Source organism: Strix uralensis, chromosome 5 (assembly GCF_047716275.1).
Source record: "Strix uralensis isolate ZFMK-TIS-50842 chromosome 5, bStrUra1, whole genome shotgun sequence".
Taxonomy (NCBI): domain Eukaryota; kingdom Metazoa; phylum Chordata; class Aves; order Strigiformes; family Strigidae; genus Strix; species Strix uralensis.
In genome coordinates this window covers 56,232,821-56,251,863 of record NC_133976.1, presented here as the reverse complement: position 1 = coordinate 56,251,863, position 19,043 = coordinate 56,232,821, and the positions used below count along the sequence as shown (strand labels likewise).

Below are 19,043 nucleotides of genomic sequence, written 5' to 3'. Positions count from 1 at the left end.
ACCCCACTAGCTGAAATTGTACACTTTGGTTTCTAGAACTGCTGCAATGAAGTACTGGAATTTTTGAATTTATGTCTTTACCTGTATAAGCTTGCTGCAAGTGAGCAGGCAGAGGTGAGTGAGACAGCGTTGCTGCGTGCTGAGCACCTGGCTGTAAACCCTTCAGTAAGTCTGGGACAAAAAGGAGAGCAACAAAGATGAAAAATAAATCTTAAGAACAGAGGCAGCCTTTGTGAAACAGGAAGTTGTTTTAATTTTAGTGTAGCTATAGCAGCATACTAATTTGCACAGATTTCTGAAGATGCATCTCAACAACAAAAAAATGCCTGATAGCATTCTCATGGCTGGAATACGTCAGACCGATTCAGATATAATTAACCAAAAGTCTGAGCAAGGACCATGCCTCACTATTCAGATGCAACTCTTTGTATTATTTCCTTCAGTAGAAATATCAAAAATTGATATAGGTTAAAAACCTGAAGAATTTCTTCTTAAGCAATCGGAAAAAATAAATGCCATCTTGGTTGATACTTCCTCGTAAGAGAAGTGTTTGATATCTGAGATTACTGAGCTAAGGATATTTTGAGGAATTACCATATTAAGTCTCTTATTTGTGTTGTGACATTTGGAGACTTTTAAGCTATACTCCTTTCAAAGCTAAGGCATTGCAAGTTAACCCAGAAAAGCATGTTTGAAAGTAAGTATATACTGTGAATGTAACAATTAAGTTAATCTTATCAAAGGTGATTCATAACATTTGGATAATTATATAAACAAAGTTTTACCAGTAAATAAATCACATTTACTCTCCTGTAAGAATTTTCATGAACCAAACCTGAGTTTCTCAGAACTTTATTGCTTCCCTTCTTAATTTCTATTTTCAGTGTGATAACTAATACCACTCACTCTGAGTTAGGCTGTGGTGGAAAGCCGCTGAGGTAGATCCCGAGGTGGTTGTCACTCCAGCTGTGTCCGTCCCAAAGCCAAGCAGCTCCAAGGGAAACTGGAAGGGCACGGTCACAGGAACAAGGCCACCCAGCATCCCAAAAGGAGTTAATGGTGCAGACGTCACGTTCTGACTGGTTACAGACAGGGGTGATGCCATGAGAGTCAGAGGTGAGGCGTTAGCCAGTAATGATGCTCCTGCTGTTGACTGTACAAAGAAAAGGAGTACTTCAAGATTTTAAAGCTTTGAGTTGTATTCTTTAAGGAGATAAGAATCAACTATTTTCTGTTAACTGTGGCCCTATTAAGAAGTGTATTAAACTGTTAATAAATATCCACTTATCCACCTAGGAGGTCTTCCCACTGTTCATCTGTTAAGCAAGTACAATTGTATCTCAAATTCAGACATGACAGTACGGTTCATCTCATGTTTTTCTCATCAGCCTTGTAGGTCATTTCCTCCATCTCCTTTCTAATTATGAACTGGGTCTACAGTCAAAATCTAATGCAATTTATTCTATTAGATTAATAATATGAAATTATCAGATCTAGCTCTGAAGTTCTTTAAAAGCACAATATTACTTTCCCCTCTCCAAATCAGGGTCTTCACTGAACAATAACTTTATTTCTAAACAGATTACTCAGAAGCAATGATTTTTGAAAATTAGGATTAATAAATAACAACCCCCACAGTTCGAGTGAAGATGTAGACATACATATGTATGTATAGGTGTGTACGCACATGTCAAAGCAAAAGGCAAAGGAAAACAATCTCTCCACTCTACATGTGTCACAGTGAAGTTAAATTCACTGTAGTTTAAAAATGAAAATGCAAGATTAGCCAGAACATTCTAGCTACAACATTTCCCAAATTGCATCAATTCCTCTAATGTTAGAACAGCTCATTCTTGTTTAAAAATCTTTCCTTCACTACGCATATAGTAATTTTCTATGCTACTGTTCAATTCTCTAATGATCTACTACAAAACAGCTGGTATAGAAAGCATTTTGAATCAGACTCAAGCTCAGATATTTTAGATACTTAAGACTCAGACTGAAGAGGACTTCAAACCTGTGCATCTATACAAGTAAGCCTTAACTAAAATGAAAACTTAGAATCATTTTAATGAACATATGAGCTTAAAATGAAAATGAAAGCTCCTTAAGTTCTGTAACATCAATTTACAGAAACAGCAAAGTGATGAAAACTCCTAGCAGGGATAAAGTTTCTATTACAAGTTTTGGTCTTAAGGTGTTCAGATGAAAGCAGCTGAAGAAAGGTTAGTTGTTGCTTACAAGAAAACACAAAATTTGAAAACAATAACCCTGTAAGTGTAAACAACCACAGATGCGATATTTGCAGCAAGTGTTTGTATTCGTCATTTTAGGAGTGACAGCTTGTAAGACATACTCCATCCCACAAGTAAAAAAAAAAGGATTAAAAACTTCAACATACATGATTATTCTCTTTTGCCTTTAAAAGTACTAATTTCACAATAAGCCTATGTACAAAAAGTGACAGCTGTTCACTGGCTATGCAATTTTTACCATGCAAGAAAAAAGCCATACAGTAATCTCTTGCAATTGTGGATTTGTAAAATGCCTGAGAACAGAAAGCAGCTTTGTAATGTGCTCTGGCAACACCTTGCTTACTCTCTCAAAAAGGAGGAGAGAGAAGTTCAGTGATGGAAAGAGTTACAGAGAATGCCCTAAAAAAATTGCATTTCAGATGTTTCTATTTATCTCACCTATGATAACGCTTCATAAAAGGGTTCATCCTGCTCATGTAAGTCTGAGTCACTAAGATCCTTAAAAGTCTAAACCAGATTCTGCTCAAGGCAGGTAGAGCTATTTAAGGAAATCACATGTGATAATTGCTGAATTTTAGTCTACTTTGGCTTTAGGTTCTTAAGATGTAACTTTAGAGTATTTCAGAGTAAAACTTCTGTGCAGCTACAGCAGATGTAAGCTTATATTCTGGTAAATAACTGTGTCAAACAAAAAGGGGAAAGGAGGGAAACACTATTTGGAAACTCCTACTAGTAAGGAACATCTTTATCACATGAAATCATCTAGCCTGATCTTCAATGTAAGAAGACCAGTATATTCTACTGAGCAACTCAGGTACCATTCTCATCTTCTGACTGATTAATAGCATCTCAGATAGGAATTAAATCTCTAAACCCTTAATGGAAAGGAGATTCACTTTCAGTCTTATGCAAAGTTTTAAGAGGGCTAACTAACTCCTTAGTACATTGTACCTAACAACTAGTCTGGAATTGATTCATGTCAGCAGCCAGCCATTAGATCTTTAAGGCTAAATAAAGCCCTCTTATCACAAATCTCTTCCCCTTCAGTGTACTTGGACTGGGAGGTAATATGATTCTAATCTTCCCTTGAACATACTCCACTGACTAAGCCTCAGTCTGCACAGTAACAACAGCCTTATTCCACGGTTTATCTTCCTTGCACCATTCTTCTGAACCATTTCTAGGTTATCAAAGTAACTTCTGAAGTGTCGAAAAAACCCACATGAAAAGTCACAATAATTATTGTAGTGATACCATATGCTGCTCAGTACCTCTAGCTGATTTACGCCCTTCTATATACCAACACACCTTATTTTGCTGTATTACAGTATGTACTCATTTTACTTGATTATCCACCACACCCCCTCCAGTCCTCTTCAACATCAGTGTCTGCCAAAATCCATTTTGCTCCCCACGTGACCAGTGTTTCTAAAAAAAATTACTTGCCTTTAACTACAGAAATGTTTGCCAGAATTCATCTCATCATCCAACGAAATACTACTTACTTCCCTCATCCGTCATCTTTAAGGACTACCACACCCACTTCACATTTTCTTCTATATTGCAGCAATTGTATCCACTGGATTCTGTTGACTGCACCAGGAAGAAACAACTCTGTTCCCAGTCCATTCACTGTAGCCTTTTTGTCTCCTCCAGGCACCTTCCAGAGTACTGAAACTGCACTGTATCTAGCTCAGCTCTTCTCTAAGCCCTATGTGGTACCTCAGTGGCCCTTGCACAGCATATGGGTTGGTTGGTTTATTTTTTTTTTTCATTCAAAGTACCCAAAATAATGAGAAGGCTGTGTCAGAGCCTGCCAAACATTTGTTGTTCACTGTAACAGACATAGACTTAAGATACAGTAGGATGAAAGACCACAAAAATGCCCTGTAAAAACTATCTTCCTGTTTTTCAGTTGCATTAAGAAAAATTTGATAGCAAGCTAAAAGATTGTAAACCATTGCTAAAAGCTGAGTACATCACTGCCATGCAATAGCTATGTATATTGTTCAGAAAAATACAAAGCTTTTCCATTGACTGTACACCAAGACTCTGATTTACAGCAATATTGCTTTTCTTAACTTTACTTAAGTAGTGAAGACTTCAGGATAGAGAGAGCAATACAGAGGAAGACCTCAAATCATCTCAGTAATTAAATCTTTCTCAGTAACAAGAACAGACAACTTGGAAAAGCAGGTTGTCTTCTGAGTAAATAATAGGTTTGCATGGGTTTTAGAACAACATATTTTTCAAAATATTTGATTTGTATGACTTGTTTTATCTCCAGTGGTAAAATTCTGCATAAGTGCTCTCTCAAACAATTTCTAGAATATTTTTATATTAATGAGGTCTCATTCAGTTTGACTAGATCCTACAAAATAAAATACATAATCACAAATACTAAAGAAAAGCCCTTGCAAGTGTTAATTTTAAATACAAGTCTTGCATTATACTCCAACCACAAGCAACTGAACTCTAGTTTTGCAAGTTCTTCATGAAGCTTGGCAACAAATGTACCACGACACCCTTTCATATGACCACCATCATTACAAATAAGTAGATACGCAAGAATGCACAAATCCAATAATGCAAGAGAATACCACATCCCCTGAAGATATGGTCACACAAAGCTTACCTCTTCTAGTGCTCTTAAAAAAAAAGGAAACAAAAGTGAATTCTGTTCCACAGTATAGACCAACCAACATTTTATAGTGAGGATTTGTTCCACACTGTTCCTTGCATTTCACATCAGCTAGAAATACCTATTCACTAGTGCAAAAGTTTCATCAGTATTAGCATTTATGCTTAGTATAAACGTTAAACTTTTGACACATTTTCTAACCAAGACATTGCAAGAAATAATGTTTACAAAATAAATGTGATAAATATTAATGTAAGGTTTCAACATAAACTCATTAGATGCATACCTGCACACTGGCTGCTACAACTGGAGACCCTGAGGCAGAAGATGGTCTGTGTGGAGTTGACAATTGTTTAGTAGCACCCTGTGTTCCACTTCCTGCTCCCCCAGACAGACTAGTCCTACTAGCTCCACTTGAGTTAAGGTTACTGCCTCTGCTGGCAGGTACATTCATTCCAACTCCACCCAAATTATTTTTACCAACAGTTCCAGAAGGAGAAGAGTTGGGCAATTTTGAAGAAGCCTGAGGGTTCTTTGCAGGCTGAAGGCCTGAGGTGCGATTAGAGGGCAGCAAATTCATTGTGGGAGACTGCCTACTGATATTTACACCACTGGTCTGTTTGTGAAGGGGGTTGTTGCTGGAGTGACTACTCTGGGAAACTAGTGCACTTGAACTGGAAGAACTGGGTGTTGTTGCAGGCCTGGGGGATGAGGTGGACTTGGATGAAAATTTAGGTGATGCATTGGGCTTGGGTGTCACAGAGGGCTTAGATGCAGTGGGCTTGGGAGAGGCAGCAGGTTTGGGAGAGGCAGCCATGGAGAAGGGAGGCTTGAAACCCTGGGAAGAAACTTGTGACACCATAGCCTTGGCTAAATAGTTACTAGAGGTAGAGGTGCTGGATGTTGTCCGAGAAACCAGTGGGTGAGACACTTGAGAGCCGCTTCCAGATGAGGGATTAGACAAAGGCAGGCGATATACTACAGACTTATCTTGAGCCTTGATGACTGGTGATGAGCAAGACAGTTTGGGATTACTACTCAATTTCACCACTGGATTGGTCTGTGATTTACTAATAGTTGCTTGTAAGGGAGAAACGTATTTCTGCTGTACAGCTGAATGCTGGTGCACCTTTGTCACTTGTGATGTTGAGGAAGAACCACCCTGAGCCTCAGAAGATGATACCAGGATATTAGCATCCTTGGTTCTTTGAGAGGAGGTGGAAATAGCTGCTTGGGTCTTAGAGGAAGAAACATGAGTCTGTGAAGAAGAGGAAGCAGCTTGGATCTGGCTTGACCTCTGTAGTCCTTGCTGAAGTAGTTTGGCTGGCAACGGCTCTAAGGAAACCTTAGGATTTTGAATTGAAGATCCAGCAATAAGGCCTGAAGAGATACCAGTGTGAACTAGGTCCTGGGGTTTCTTTGGTACTGGCCCTGTGTGACCAGCAATAAGACTTGATGAATGGGGTGTTTGAGTGGGCTCTACTTTCTTTGAAGTTGCCAGGGGCAACTTACTCATAATACTTGCTAGTTTCTCTTCCCTCAGCCCCGGGCGAGGTCTGGATGTTGGTGTGTCTATGGTGGACCCAAGAGGCGATCCCTTGGCACCATTATTGATAACAGCCAGAGCATCAGAAATAGAGTCCAGTGAGGGTGGGTGGAAAGAGAGATCTTCATCCAGTGAGTCATCCAAGCAGATCGTCTCTGGCGCTGGTGTGCAGCTAGAGCTGGCTGGGGTGCAGACAGGTGTGCTGGAACTCAGTACAGTAGCACAGTTTGAATTGACTGAAGACATACAGGTTTTCTGTTCTTTCTTTGGACTGGAGTCCTGAGAATGGAGAGATAAGAAAAGACAGGTTTAATAGCCTTGCTGGAGTAGATCTAAAGTTTTCTTTAGTGCAATATTATTTTTCTGTAAATTCAAATGAACTGAAGATCTACTGTTGAAATTTTCATATTAAGATATCTATGAGGTCTAGGTGTTGCAGTCCTGTGTGCTAATTCAGTATTTGTAGTTAAAAGCTTAGTGCTGTTGCTCCACATAAAAGTGCCCCAGTTAATAATCAATGCTGTGAAGAACAGGATAGCTAATCAGATCGTTAGGTAAAATTGCTACTGAACTAAGACTAACAAGAACCTCTATCAACTACGTTATCCTCCCAATCATACATTTTTCCAGTGTTGCCAAACTTAATACAAGCTGAAAACAAACACAAAGCACACACACAAAAAAGTGAAATGTTACTAGTACCTCTTTGTAGTCAATTTTCAAAAAACTAGTATATCTTAAAGTTACAAAGCTACACATTAAGTCTTGTACTAAAGTAATACACCACCAAGTCAATAAGCTCTTATAGCATTTGCTGATGGAACCCTTCTGCCAGAATTTTTCTGGATCAGAGGCTGGAAAGAGGTTGTATCAGATGGTCATAAAATTCAGATATCTAAATAGGCATTTACCTTCACTTTGGGTTTAGGGGCCAGAATTACCTTCTTCTTTGCCCTGAAACAGAGGAGATGCACATGCATCAGAAGACAAAAGACAGACAAGTAATTTTAGTTTTAACTGCTACCCTGATTATATCCCACTAGGAGGAAGACTACTGGAGTCCAGCTTTAATAATAGAACATCCTTGAAATAGCAAATGGCTTAAAATATAAAGAGGGAAGAGAACAAGCACAATTTTCATTCATTTTCTTGTCATGTATCTCTAAGTAAGTTAGATGCAAAATGCACTGAACTGCTGATATAACCTGATATATATCAGGAGAGCTATTTATTTACTTTTCTGATTTAGAGAAACTTCAAAACATCAAGTCATTTCAGCCTCTTATAATCTTGAGAGTTTGTGTGCTTAGCAGAGCTTTGTCTGAACTGGTCACCTATACAGTTATATAATAGTTATATGTAATTTCACTTTACGTTGATGTTTTTGTCACTGAGTATACTTCGTCTTCTCATTTATATTTCAAACTACATAAAAACAGTTGCTTTTTTTCCCCTCAAAAAAAGCATTTTGTTGCTTATCAACTATAAAATAGTTGTATCTAACTTGTAAGTTGCAGGACACAATTTAACAAAACTTCCAGGTACTTTTGCAGTATAAACGAACACCATAGCACCAACTGCAGTTACATGAGCAAGGACAGCACTGAAGATTATCAGTCACCACCTTCAACTTAGAACTTAAGCATTTCACACCTCTTCTCATTTGTATTTCTTCAGGAGGTTCAGCAGATTTACATCTTATAGGTCATTTATTATCCTTTTCTAAGCAACTAGAAATATGTCTGGTTAAAAAAAGACCTTACTGTAGGTGGACCATGACTCAGTTTTGCTATTATGTAGAAAAATATCCTACGTTAATCATATTTATCACAAAGGTTGCAATTTGGGTGTTACTCAAAATCATAATTGTTTATTTGAATTCTGGCTGAACACAGGCAGCTCCTGAGAGTGACACAGCATTGTCTGCAAATCAAGAAGGTAAAATTCTGCTAAGATACACAGCCCTCTGTGGTTACAGAGATATTTATGAGAAAAAGAAAAGAGCAGGAAGTACTGCAGTCTTAGAGTTCAATTTAATATGCTGCACAGCAAAATTTAGGCAGCATATAGTGCTTTGAAATACTTCGAGTAAAAGGCATTAATCCAAGAATGAATAACCACTTGAGTTATCTAGCCACTTCATAACTGAGTCAAAATGCAATGCCACAAGAACATTACAGTTATATGTCTGAATTAAAGCATCAAAAAACCCCCCAACACTGCAAGTTTCTTCAAATAAATCCCAAAATATCTCCCTTTTCTCCTCTCTGTCCAAAAAAAGGTATCATGAAGATGGGAAAAGATGCTATGAACAACCTAAAGTTGTCAATATTATACTCACGGAGCAGAAGTGAGGTGATTGTGAACACTTCGGCTTTCTTTAAAGAGCATCCTAAAAGAGTGGCAAGAAAAGAAATACAAGGTGATTCTACAGGGGCAGTGTATGACCAAATAGACAAGTAACCTTGAATTTTCAGAAGAACCCTTTGATTATCTGTCCACAAAGCAGCTAATAGATAGCTTGTCTGTATTGCTATCATGATGTAGTTTCAGGCAGCCATAAACAACAGAATGCTAAAAAAATACTGCATTTCAAGTTTACATTCAAAACACCTCAGTACATGGCCAAGCAGAAGTCAACATAATGGAATATTACCTCCTTCAGCTAGACAGAAGAAACACTTTTTGAATACTCTTCTCCTCAAAGGCTAACAAAATATTTTAAATACTAGATTAAGGATTATTAAGGATTATTGTAAATTCTTCACACTATGTGTCCACACATCAATCATAGGTTTGGGTTTTGTGGTTAGTCTGTTGTTTGGGATTTTTTTAAAGCACAGAGGAAAAAAGTCAAAATACAGTAGCCGAGCTTGTTTCTAATTTTCTTCAGTATTTTGTATAGACCATTGTGTACCATTTCTGTGACTTCAATTACACTGGACTTACACATACATTTTACTACAGAGAATGAATGGAAAGAGTTTGTATGACAAATCTCAACACTTCACATGCTTTTTATTTCCATGTTATCAACTCCTGAGCTGACAAATGGGAAGTGAAAACAACTCCTGACCTGTACTACAGCTTGCTACCCAAATGCAGTTACAAATAGACCATTAATAAAAACTTGGTCCCCTTCCCTCTTTCCTGGTAGGCAAACTAGAACAGACGAGATTTTCCTACACCATTGCCATCACACTAACACTGGCCACATCATGAACAGCTGTCTAAACAAGAGCTTTTCACCACTGATAACACATCCTGTAGAGCTGAAGCAGTTATGAAAAATCCAAGTATCCACAAATCTCATGTGATCTGGTAAGAAAACATTGACATCCTCTCGCTACAGTTCCAATACCGGACATCTCAGATCCATCTTCACATTTTCTTCACCATACTAATCTCCAAATCAGTATTACATTGCTCCCCAGAGACTACTGAATGCCTACGAAGAACATCACGGAGCAAAAGGAACGTTCCTCATTGCAAGTTCAATGGGCCACTTTTTGACCTACCCAGCTTCTCCAGAACATTTCCCTCTCACCTCCTTCCTGGTGCTTTGTCTATTCCTTAATCTTTTTCATTTGGAAATTAAAATCCAAAATTAATCCCAGGCCCCAGTAATTTGTAGTAATTTGTCATAATTTGTAGTATCATCCTTAAGGGTTCAAGACAAAAGTGTAACTACTACAGAAACAGAAGTTAGTACAAAGGAAGGACAGTGCAGTACATGTTCCAAAGCAAGAACGTGCTTGGAAAACAATCCCACCATTGCATATATGTTTAGATGTGAAAGTTGATGAGAGAGATCAGTATGAGATTGTTTCTCTCTGATCATGATTTCAAGCCAAGCATGTTGTTTGACCTGTGCAAAATAAGTGTGCTGCAAGCCTACATGCATGACCACCTCCAAAGATTATGAAACTCTTGGAATTAAAGGAAATTGACTTCCTGTTCCTTACACTTCTTTTTTGACAAACACATATTTAGGTTGCATGCTTTTTTCAGACACACATGGAATTAATATGCAACCCAGTTACAAAAAAGTGGATTACATTATTTGAAAAGGCTTTGGGATCCTTTAGGACAAAAAGTATTTCTCTACATCCATGAATATTAATAAAGCAACTTTCTGATGCAGAACATGGAAGTTACACACATAGAAAATTCATGTGACAAAGGTAGTTGTGATACACATGGACAAATGAATGAGGTGCAATTTAAAGTTATGATTGATACCCTACTTCATGCTTCCATACTAAGCTATAAGGAATATTAGATGTAGTTAACTTTTAAAAAGCAAGAATTTTTTCCTCCGGGCTGAACCCACAAAGTTTTGGTACCACTGACCTACTCTGTTTAGTAAGAATTCCTTATGAAAACAGTCAGTAGGCCATTTTTAACATTAAATGCCTAACATTTTTTTCCAGTTTACATAGCTCCTTCTCACTTGAGGCCACATACAAAGGTAAAAATAATTTTAAGCCTTCAGCATGATAATCCCTACCCTAACATGCGAACAAGATGAGCATCCAGCATATGAGTAGCATGCTATATTAGGAGTTATCACTGTCAGACTCCAGGAAATACTTGCTTTTCCTCTTTCCATGCATAACTGTTTCCCTACAAATTATAATACATCACTTCCTAAATAGAAAGCAGGAAAGCACCTCCCCATAAATACAGGACAACTTGTAAATCATTATGGTACCAAAACTGCCCAGTTGATAAGTGAGGTCTTGCTGGTCAACAGGAAGTTATGATCAGACAGCTCTTGATGTTTATTTGGTTTGTTGGTGGGTTTTGTTTGGTTGGTTTCAGGTTTTTGTTTTTGGAGGGGGAGGGGTTGTTTTGGTTTTTGTTTGGTTTGGGGTTGTCTTTTTATTGAAACCACTTTTATAGATAGTTTAAGAGCTTATGGAAATTTTCAGCACACTTATATGGAAAGGAGAGAACCATATATGTTATATGGCTATCAAACACGAAGTATTAACATGCTTCACTTCTATGTATTCTTGGATGACCTCACACTATCAGTTGACTGTTTCACCACTATCAGCAGTGATCTCCATATCTGTTCTTAAGCTAAACTGGTACTCCTTGCCTTGTCTACTTCAGCTAAATCTTCACAAGAGATAACAGCTCACTCACCAGCACACTTACTATACAGAACTAGATCCATAGTTTCTGACTAGAAATAAGTCAGCTACATACCAAGAAGTGTAAAGTTTCATTTATTCCTTTCAGTTCTATTTCACAAGCAGTTTATTACACCCTCACTTTCTACACTGACTATTCTAGGAAATACCTCAGTACACTTATTTTTACAGCTTGATACAGATTTGACTAGTCTACAGTCAAGGTATTCTTAAGCAAATTGATAAGCACTGTTGTACCATCTAGCATTTACAGTTAGATCAAGATTTGATGGGAAATTGTCTTGTGCAATGAGTGCTACAGAAGGAAAGAACTCATGTCATCTATATTTGCTTCTCTTCTTCCACTTCAAAGTGTTTGAAAACTTTGACAAATTTGTATTTCACAATGATTACTATTGCTCTCATTTTATTTTTTTCCCCTTTGTGTGGTTGCTTCCACTTAATAAGTCAGTAGGAAGCAAGTGTAAGTTTCCATTAAGAAACTGGTATATTTTTAACTGCAGCATCACAGAGCATCCCAACTGTATACAGGAAATAAAGAGCACAACCTTAGTGTTTTGCTAACTCTGGTGTTGAAATTTCAGCTTTCTAAGTCTGTGTCACACTGCATTATCAGACTACTTCCATCAGCAAAACTGTTTTCTATATCACTGCCACTTCCTATACTACAGAAAGAACTTCCCAAGCAGTTACCCCCTGCCTCACACTTCCCCCTCAAATGAAGCATCATGCACTGTGTTATGAACTTTAATTCAAGCAAAAGCACATAGTTCTCCAAGGAACACAGTGAGTTTTTTAGCTGTCAGACTTGCAAACAAGACAGAAAATTAACTTCTGAAAGACATGCAGTCTTCTAAAATATTCCAGTTCTACTGATATATTTTGAAGTTTTAACCAATATTAATAGTACATGGTTGAGTCAAATGTATGACAAGAAATAAGATCCAAGAAATAGTTAACAGCGAAATGAATACATATATAGAGCAGGTATCTTACCTTGCCTGCATCCAGCCTTTAGGCCAAAGTGGTTTCACTTCGGTTTCCATAAAGGTTTTGAGGTAATCTTCAGCAGACTGACTTCTATTTGGCTCTAGCTCATAGCATCCCAGCTTGATCTTGACAAGGTTACACAACAGAGACCTGCAGAAACAAACAGAACTATATTGAAAGAAACAATCCCTTAAAAAGCTCAGCAGAAAAAGGCTGAGAAATGGAAGCACTGATGCCATACAGCTGCTGCAACAAGAGCTCAGTTTCAAATGTGTTTTTTGGAAGTTTGCCACCACACAAGTTTGCTAAAACTGATATAATCTGCCACTGTCACTTCTCCATTTCCAATGGACTGTATGTCTCTTTCATCCTTACTATCATTTTGTAATTGGTTTTACATTTTCTTTGTGGTTTCATCGGAGCTGAAACATCTACTCTCACCTTGCTCAGTGACCTCTATCTCATTTAAGATGGAGAATGTCTGAAAGCAAGTGAAATACATTCTACACTAAGTATTTCAACAGAAGATTCTTTCTGACAGGGATATGCTGTCTTTTACTGTCCTTAAAAATATAAAGTGCACACAGTTAAGTAACACTGGACTTTCAGAGCCTCTTGAACGACAAAAACAACAGATTTAAATATCTCTTCTTCAGTATGGCTCCCTCCAGGTCAGTCCAAGCTATACTGGTTGTATATATTCCATGAAGCTTGCTTCCCTGTTGTCTTAACATACTAAAAAGTCTCATCACGAGAAGTCCACCAACACTTTTTAATATGTATACTTGTACTAAAATTAGCTTAGGTCTTCCATGGGAAATTACTAGTTTAGAAGAATCTGCTTGCTTAAAAGCCTGTCTACATTATTTAAATAATAGTAATCTCAGTTTTCAGTAAAATCTATTCTAGGAAGCAGAACAGTGAGAATTCATAATTTCAGACAAGAATCTGTGTTGCTCTTGAGAGATAACATAGAATTTGTGTTCAGAGGGGATGGGAGGGGTTAAGATTCACACATTCTAGATCCTGGCTTGCCCAAGGACTGGGAGGCTTGCCAAGCCAGCATCACCGATTTTGGCGGTTTGCCCTATTGTGGCAGAAATCTTTACCACTCATTGGGTGACAGTGTTTTGTGACATATTCCTAGAATGGTGGGAAGCAGGTATAACTCTGCTTACACTTCTGTTCTTTGCTTAAAGAAGCTCTAAGTCCTAGGACCAGGAAAACTGTCATGTATTTGGATAGAGCAGATAAACAAGCAGTGAAAAAATGGGTTGGACATAGGAAGATCTTGCCTTTCAGCTTAAAGAAAAGGGTGTTTTACCATTGTGGCATTCTAGCTTGCTTATTTAACCCCACTCTCCAAAAATTCTGAGGTGTCTTTCTAAGAATGATTATTAAAAAGTATCAAGTAATAACATTCTGTTGGAGATCCCTTTATGAAGTCAGAGAAAATTCTTGGTGGAAAAGGTAGTTTTGCCTCACCTCACTGTGTCATCCCAATGAAACTTCTTTCTGGGTCCCACAACCCTCTTTCCAGGTTTCTCATCGTCATCTTCCTCTGATCCATTTTTCTCTCGTTCATCTTCCGCTTGCGACCTACAGTTAGGATGATTGTTTTGTTTATAGGTATAAAACACAGACAAAATGTTTCCTTGAGAAAGAAGTGTCATTTTAGGTATTACGGGAAAAAAAAGTGACCTGTCTTCAGATTCTCATTATACCCTTCCTGAAAGAGTAAATAGTTCATCTTCCTCTCCCCAACACTTCATGGTCCTCAGAGACAAGTGAAAAGGTATGGATGCTATCAAGGATGCTGGCTATAAGCTTCATGTAGTGCCTCTACTGGAAAATGGCAGGATGCTTATCAATCTATTAATGCTTCTCCAAGTCTAAAATTAGTTAACTATGAGGGAAACAATTACAATGAACAAGGACAAAAATATATCAACCTGATAACCTGAACACAACATCCTCCTCCATTAAGCGTTTTGAGGATCTCCAGTACCCTCAGAGTTTACAATTTCTTTCTCTAAAGACCTATTTCATTCAATTAACAGAATTTCTTTCTAGAGTCAGATGATAACATCACTTACATAAAACTAAGTACTTTGTACAATTCAAAACTTACAAACACCTGTAAATTGAAGCAGAGTACTTTTGCTGAGCTGAGGGAAAGAACAACATGGAGACAGACTTCCAGCTGGACTCTAGAACAGGCATGCACAGACTCCAAATACCTACTTGGCATTCTTGGCTTGATTGCGGGCCTGACAGTCCTCTTGATACTTGCATAACTGTTCAGGCATGACATTACTGACAGCCAGTTTCAGCTTTTGCAGCGGTTCTCTCAAGCGGTCATCCTGTGAAGAGAGAAACACCAAAGCAGTCCCATTAGATGCAATGTAAAGAGTGTTTCAGATAGTTTCACAAAAATTATTTCCTGCTAACAGAGGCAGTATTCCCAGTACTAACTATTGACTGCAACAGCCATTTCCTACATGGCACTTGAATCCTGTCAGGTGCAACAGCATTATAGAAATGCACATACTTGAAATTCCTCATACAACTCATGTAGGTCTTGAGAGCAGAAATAATGAAAGATAGTCACAAGGAAACATATCATGAATATCCCAAAACATTATGTCATGATCTCATTAAAAAGCATTATTTAATCAAAATAGGGAAAGGAAGAAAACCTCAGGGGAAAAAGCAAGATGACTTGACCGATGAGTATCTCAACACTTGTAAATAAGTATCCAAATTAATCAAGCCTCCAAAAACTCTGTGGTACAAAAACATCCTAGGTAATAAACAAAATATATGTATTAGATAATTATATGTAAATTATGTACCTCAAAATGTAAGAGCTATGTATTTAGAATTATCTCCAAATATTAAGAACTTCAAACATTAACATACTGTATCCTTCCCTACATGTTTTATCTTCCTACATCTTCTAACTTTACATTCTGCATCATAACTGCTTACTGAGAAGAACTAAGATTATGTGCTACTATGTCTTACTGCTTAGAAACAGCATATGAATGTGTTTGCTTTCTTAGCAAGTTCCGAGATCTCTGCATTCATGATCCTCAGATCCTCTGCAAGATTTAATCTTGGATTTCATCTAAAAGAAGCGGGTCAGAATATTTCTGATGACAGATAATTTTTTTATTCAATAGGAAAACATATTCTTTAAGAGAAAAGCAACTGCAAGTGACTATATATAAAGTATTTGTAAGACCTACCCTGTACCCAGCTTTCAAGATGAAAGCACTTCATTCTCAAATAAAGGGTCTGAAATACTTAAAATATTTGTTCCTAAAGTAGTGACAATAGCAGGTACACAGGAAAAGAAAAGCTTTTAAGCAGATCTAGCAACTGATCCAAACTCTTTTGCTTTATTGGAGACTGTGTGTCTGTTGCTCTACTCTCCTGCATTCTGTCCTCACCACTGTTACATAATTGACTCATGCTGGAGCTAATCCCTTTGTCATTACCTGAACATTGAGGTGTAACTTCTTCAGACGCTTTATCAGTGTGTCCTTATTGCATGGCACAAAAGCCTCAAGGTGAGAGTACACTCCATTGCGGATGGCAGGATTTATCTCCTGTAACTGTAGCTCAATACTGACAAATAAACAAGAGACAGTCAACCAGTGAGGCACTCTAAAATGAAGATGACAACTGAACAAGAACCTAAGGAAGCTTTGTATTCATAACACATTCTAGAAAACAGCAGCTAAAATAGAATCTAGAAAATAGCATGCTAAAAATAGCAGTTTGGGACATTTTCAGATAAGCTTTTTTACAAAAGGAAGTAGTCTTAATCAATGGCATGAAACCATTCATATACATACTTCTCCGGCAATGCTGAACATGATCATTCAAATTTCATTTACTCCCACCATTGCACATCAATCTTGATACAATTTTGACTGCTACAGACTTCTAGAGATTACTTTTTGCTTCTTAGAACACAAACATAGAACCTTCTATATTAAACTCTTAGTTGAAGGATTACAGAGTAGAAGGAGATGGCATTTTCCTTCATGAAAGTTGAAGGTGTTTTGAGTTATTAAAGTGGGAGACAGGAAGAAATAATGGTAGTTTTGTTGAATTTTGCACATGAAGTCAAGGACACAGGGCACTACAAAACACTTTACACTGAATAAAGACAGACAGATAGTCATGACAAGAATTGTATTCATATATAAATCTCTTTAGCTAATAACTAGCTTAGACTGATCTACCTTCATTGACTTTTAAGGGCTTTGTTGGAACAACCTCAATATTATTTCCTCTTCTGTACTTTTCCTTTCACCCCCTTTCCAAAAAGGGAAGGTTGTACAGATAAGCACTTACTCCAGCAGAATATTATTCATGTCTTGTGTGAAAAACTTCTTCCTGCCTTCTTCATCAAACATCTTGGCAGCCTGAAAATACAGCAATAAAGAGTATCCGAAAGTTCATAGAGCATTTTATCCCAACAACCTTTGTATCTTTACTTTTACAGTTGTATCACATATTATTTTCCAGATAACAGCATTACTTGGAAAAAATAAAACCAAACTATACTCAGCTGTTCAAAAAAAAAAAAGGTGAGGATTGTTATTACTACACTCTGCTATGGAAGGGGGCAAAACTGAGCTACATGAGCCTATGGACCACACCTGAACAAGACATAAACAGCACATGGCAATAATGGAGTAGGACTGTGAAGCTACAATAGCACAGGAATGTATACAAGTTATAGAGGCTGTTAATATGTTTTGGAAGGCTTTAAGGACTTTGTTTAGCCACTTGAAAGTAGTCAATCATGATAAAGCAGGACTCATAGCTTGCTTAATGCTTTTGCTTAATGCTGACCTATTCTGTGATTGGAGGAATAAGATTCAGAAAGCCTCAGAGCCCCTTTGAGCCAGGATAAGGAGACATAGTAACCACTAGCCTAAAAAACAGAAAAGAGAAAGAACCTGCCTAGAGAGGAGAAAAAGGACCCAGTGAGAGAGAAGACAACCCCAGATTCAAATATTACTATTGGACCAGACTATGGTGTGATGGATGAGAACTTAGATTGTAAGGGTGTAATTGCCCAGGGACTTTAGTGTTTGGGGTCCCTCTCCGAGGCACCCAACTTGAGCTGTCTAAATTAGTCCACCATAGAGAAAATAAATTACACTTTTTATTTTTAAAGCCTTGACTAGAGATTCTGCTTTGGGGAACCTAGGGTTGAGCCTGAGGGAAGAAGTACTGAACTGTGAGTGTGAGAGGAATCAAAAGGTGCACCCATCAGCTCCCTGGACTAACTCCCTGCAAAGGGAGTCCAGTCCTAGCAGTTAAAGTCTTGGGTGGTATGCATGCAACTCCCTCACTGGTATGTGAATGCTCGGGCAGCGGCTTCTCCCTTAACTCAAAAAGTCCTTGCTCTAGGGCAAACAATCATTCTATTTAGAATCTACTTGGATCACTGATATTAACATGTTCATCTTTTAATAACCATGAAGAAAGAAAATGGTAGAGATGTTTCATTGCCTCGCCATCAGCAACAGTCTACTACAACTGCTTGGTTTAAAAAGAGGAGCACTGCCTGACAAATCAAACAGGCAAGAGCATCAACACATTTTACTCTCAATCTATGAAAGACTCCTTTTCTACCTCTTATGTGCCTCACCCAGTTACAACTTCCCAGCCTTCTTCAATCCATCTCAATCCTTCATTGCAATTTCTACAAAGGGATTATGTACCTCATCCCTCTTTTCTGGTGTTGTCCCATGTTCTCACCATATTTAGACTGTATCTCTAATATTTCGGGCTGGTTTCTTCCTGAGTGTGTTTGGGGGGGGGGGGGGGGGGGGAAGCCTTATTCTTATACATACTTCCTTTTATTAGAAGTTTTTGCTTTATCCTTTTACCCTTTATCTTTGTTCTTACCACCTAGATTCTTATTTTGACAAACAATGACAGCCTGTAGGAGAAAGCGAATTCCCTGCACCATTCTACAAAAATCAGTAAGACCTCTCTAGTGTTCATCCACTCTGCAGATTTACGGAAGAAAAAAAAATTAAAAATTTTTAGAGGCCTACTGTCATCTTATATTCTGTCACTCGGACCACACAGCAAATACTTAAAGGAGCTAGAAAAGGATATGCATGCAGAAAAGTAGACAAGTGTGGTATCATTATAGTGGCTGGCAAACATTAGAGGCAGCCAACATGCTACAAGGCTGAATATTCAAATAAGTCAAAAATCTCTAATTCTGCCTTTTAAAATTTTTAGTGACTTGTAACAACGTAGAATCACAGAATGGTTTGGGTTGGAAGGGACCTTATTAAAAAGAACAGCTAGTTCCAACCCCCCTGCCATGGGCAGGGACACCTTCCACTAGACCAGGTTGCTCAAATGCAAGTGTAAACTTGATAAAATTTATTACTATGAAATACTTA

At 37.8% G+C, this 19,043-nt stretch overlaps 1 protein-coding gene across 1 annotated transcript in view; it reads right to left on the bottom strand.

Moving 5' to 3' along the window:
* Positions 1–19,043, bottom strand: part of UBN2 (ubinuclein 2) — a 55,107-nt gene that overhangs the window by 10,196 nt on the left and 25,868 nt on the right. The window contains exons 7-16 of the mRNA XM_074870980.1: positions 16,963–17,033; positions 16,098–16,227; positions 14,839–14,957; positions 14,080–14,193; positions 12,601–12,744; positions 8,784–8,834; positions 7,354–7,396; positions 5,183–6,721; positions 907–1,153; positions 82–171 (exon numbers count right to left, since the gene is read on the bottom strand). Coding sequence (XP_074727081.1) covers positions 82–171; positions 907–1,153; positions 5,183–6,721; positions 7,354–7,396; positions 8,784–8,834; positions 12,601–12,744; positions 14,080–14,193; positions 14,839–14,957; positions 16,098–16,227; positions 16,963–17,033 — 2,548 coding nt within the window. The remainder of the gene's footprint in view (positions 1–81; positions 172–906; positions 1,154–5,182; positions 6,722–7,353; positions 7,397–8,783; positions 8,835–12,600; positions 12,745–14,079; positions 14,194–14,838; positions 14,958–16,097; positions 16,228–16,962; positions 17,034–19,043) is intronic.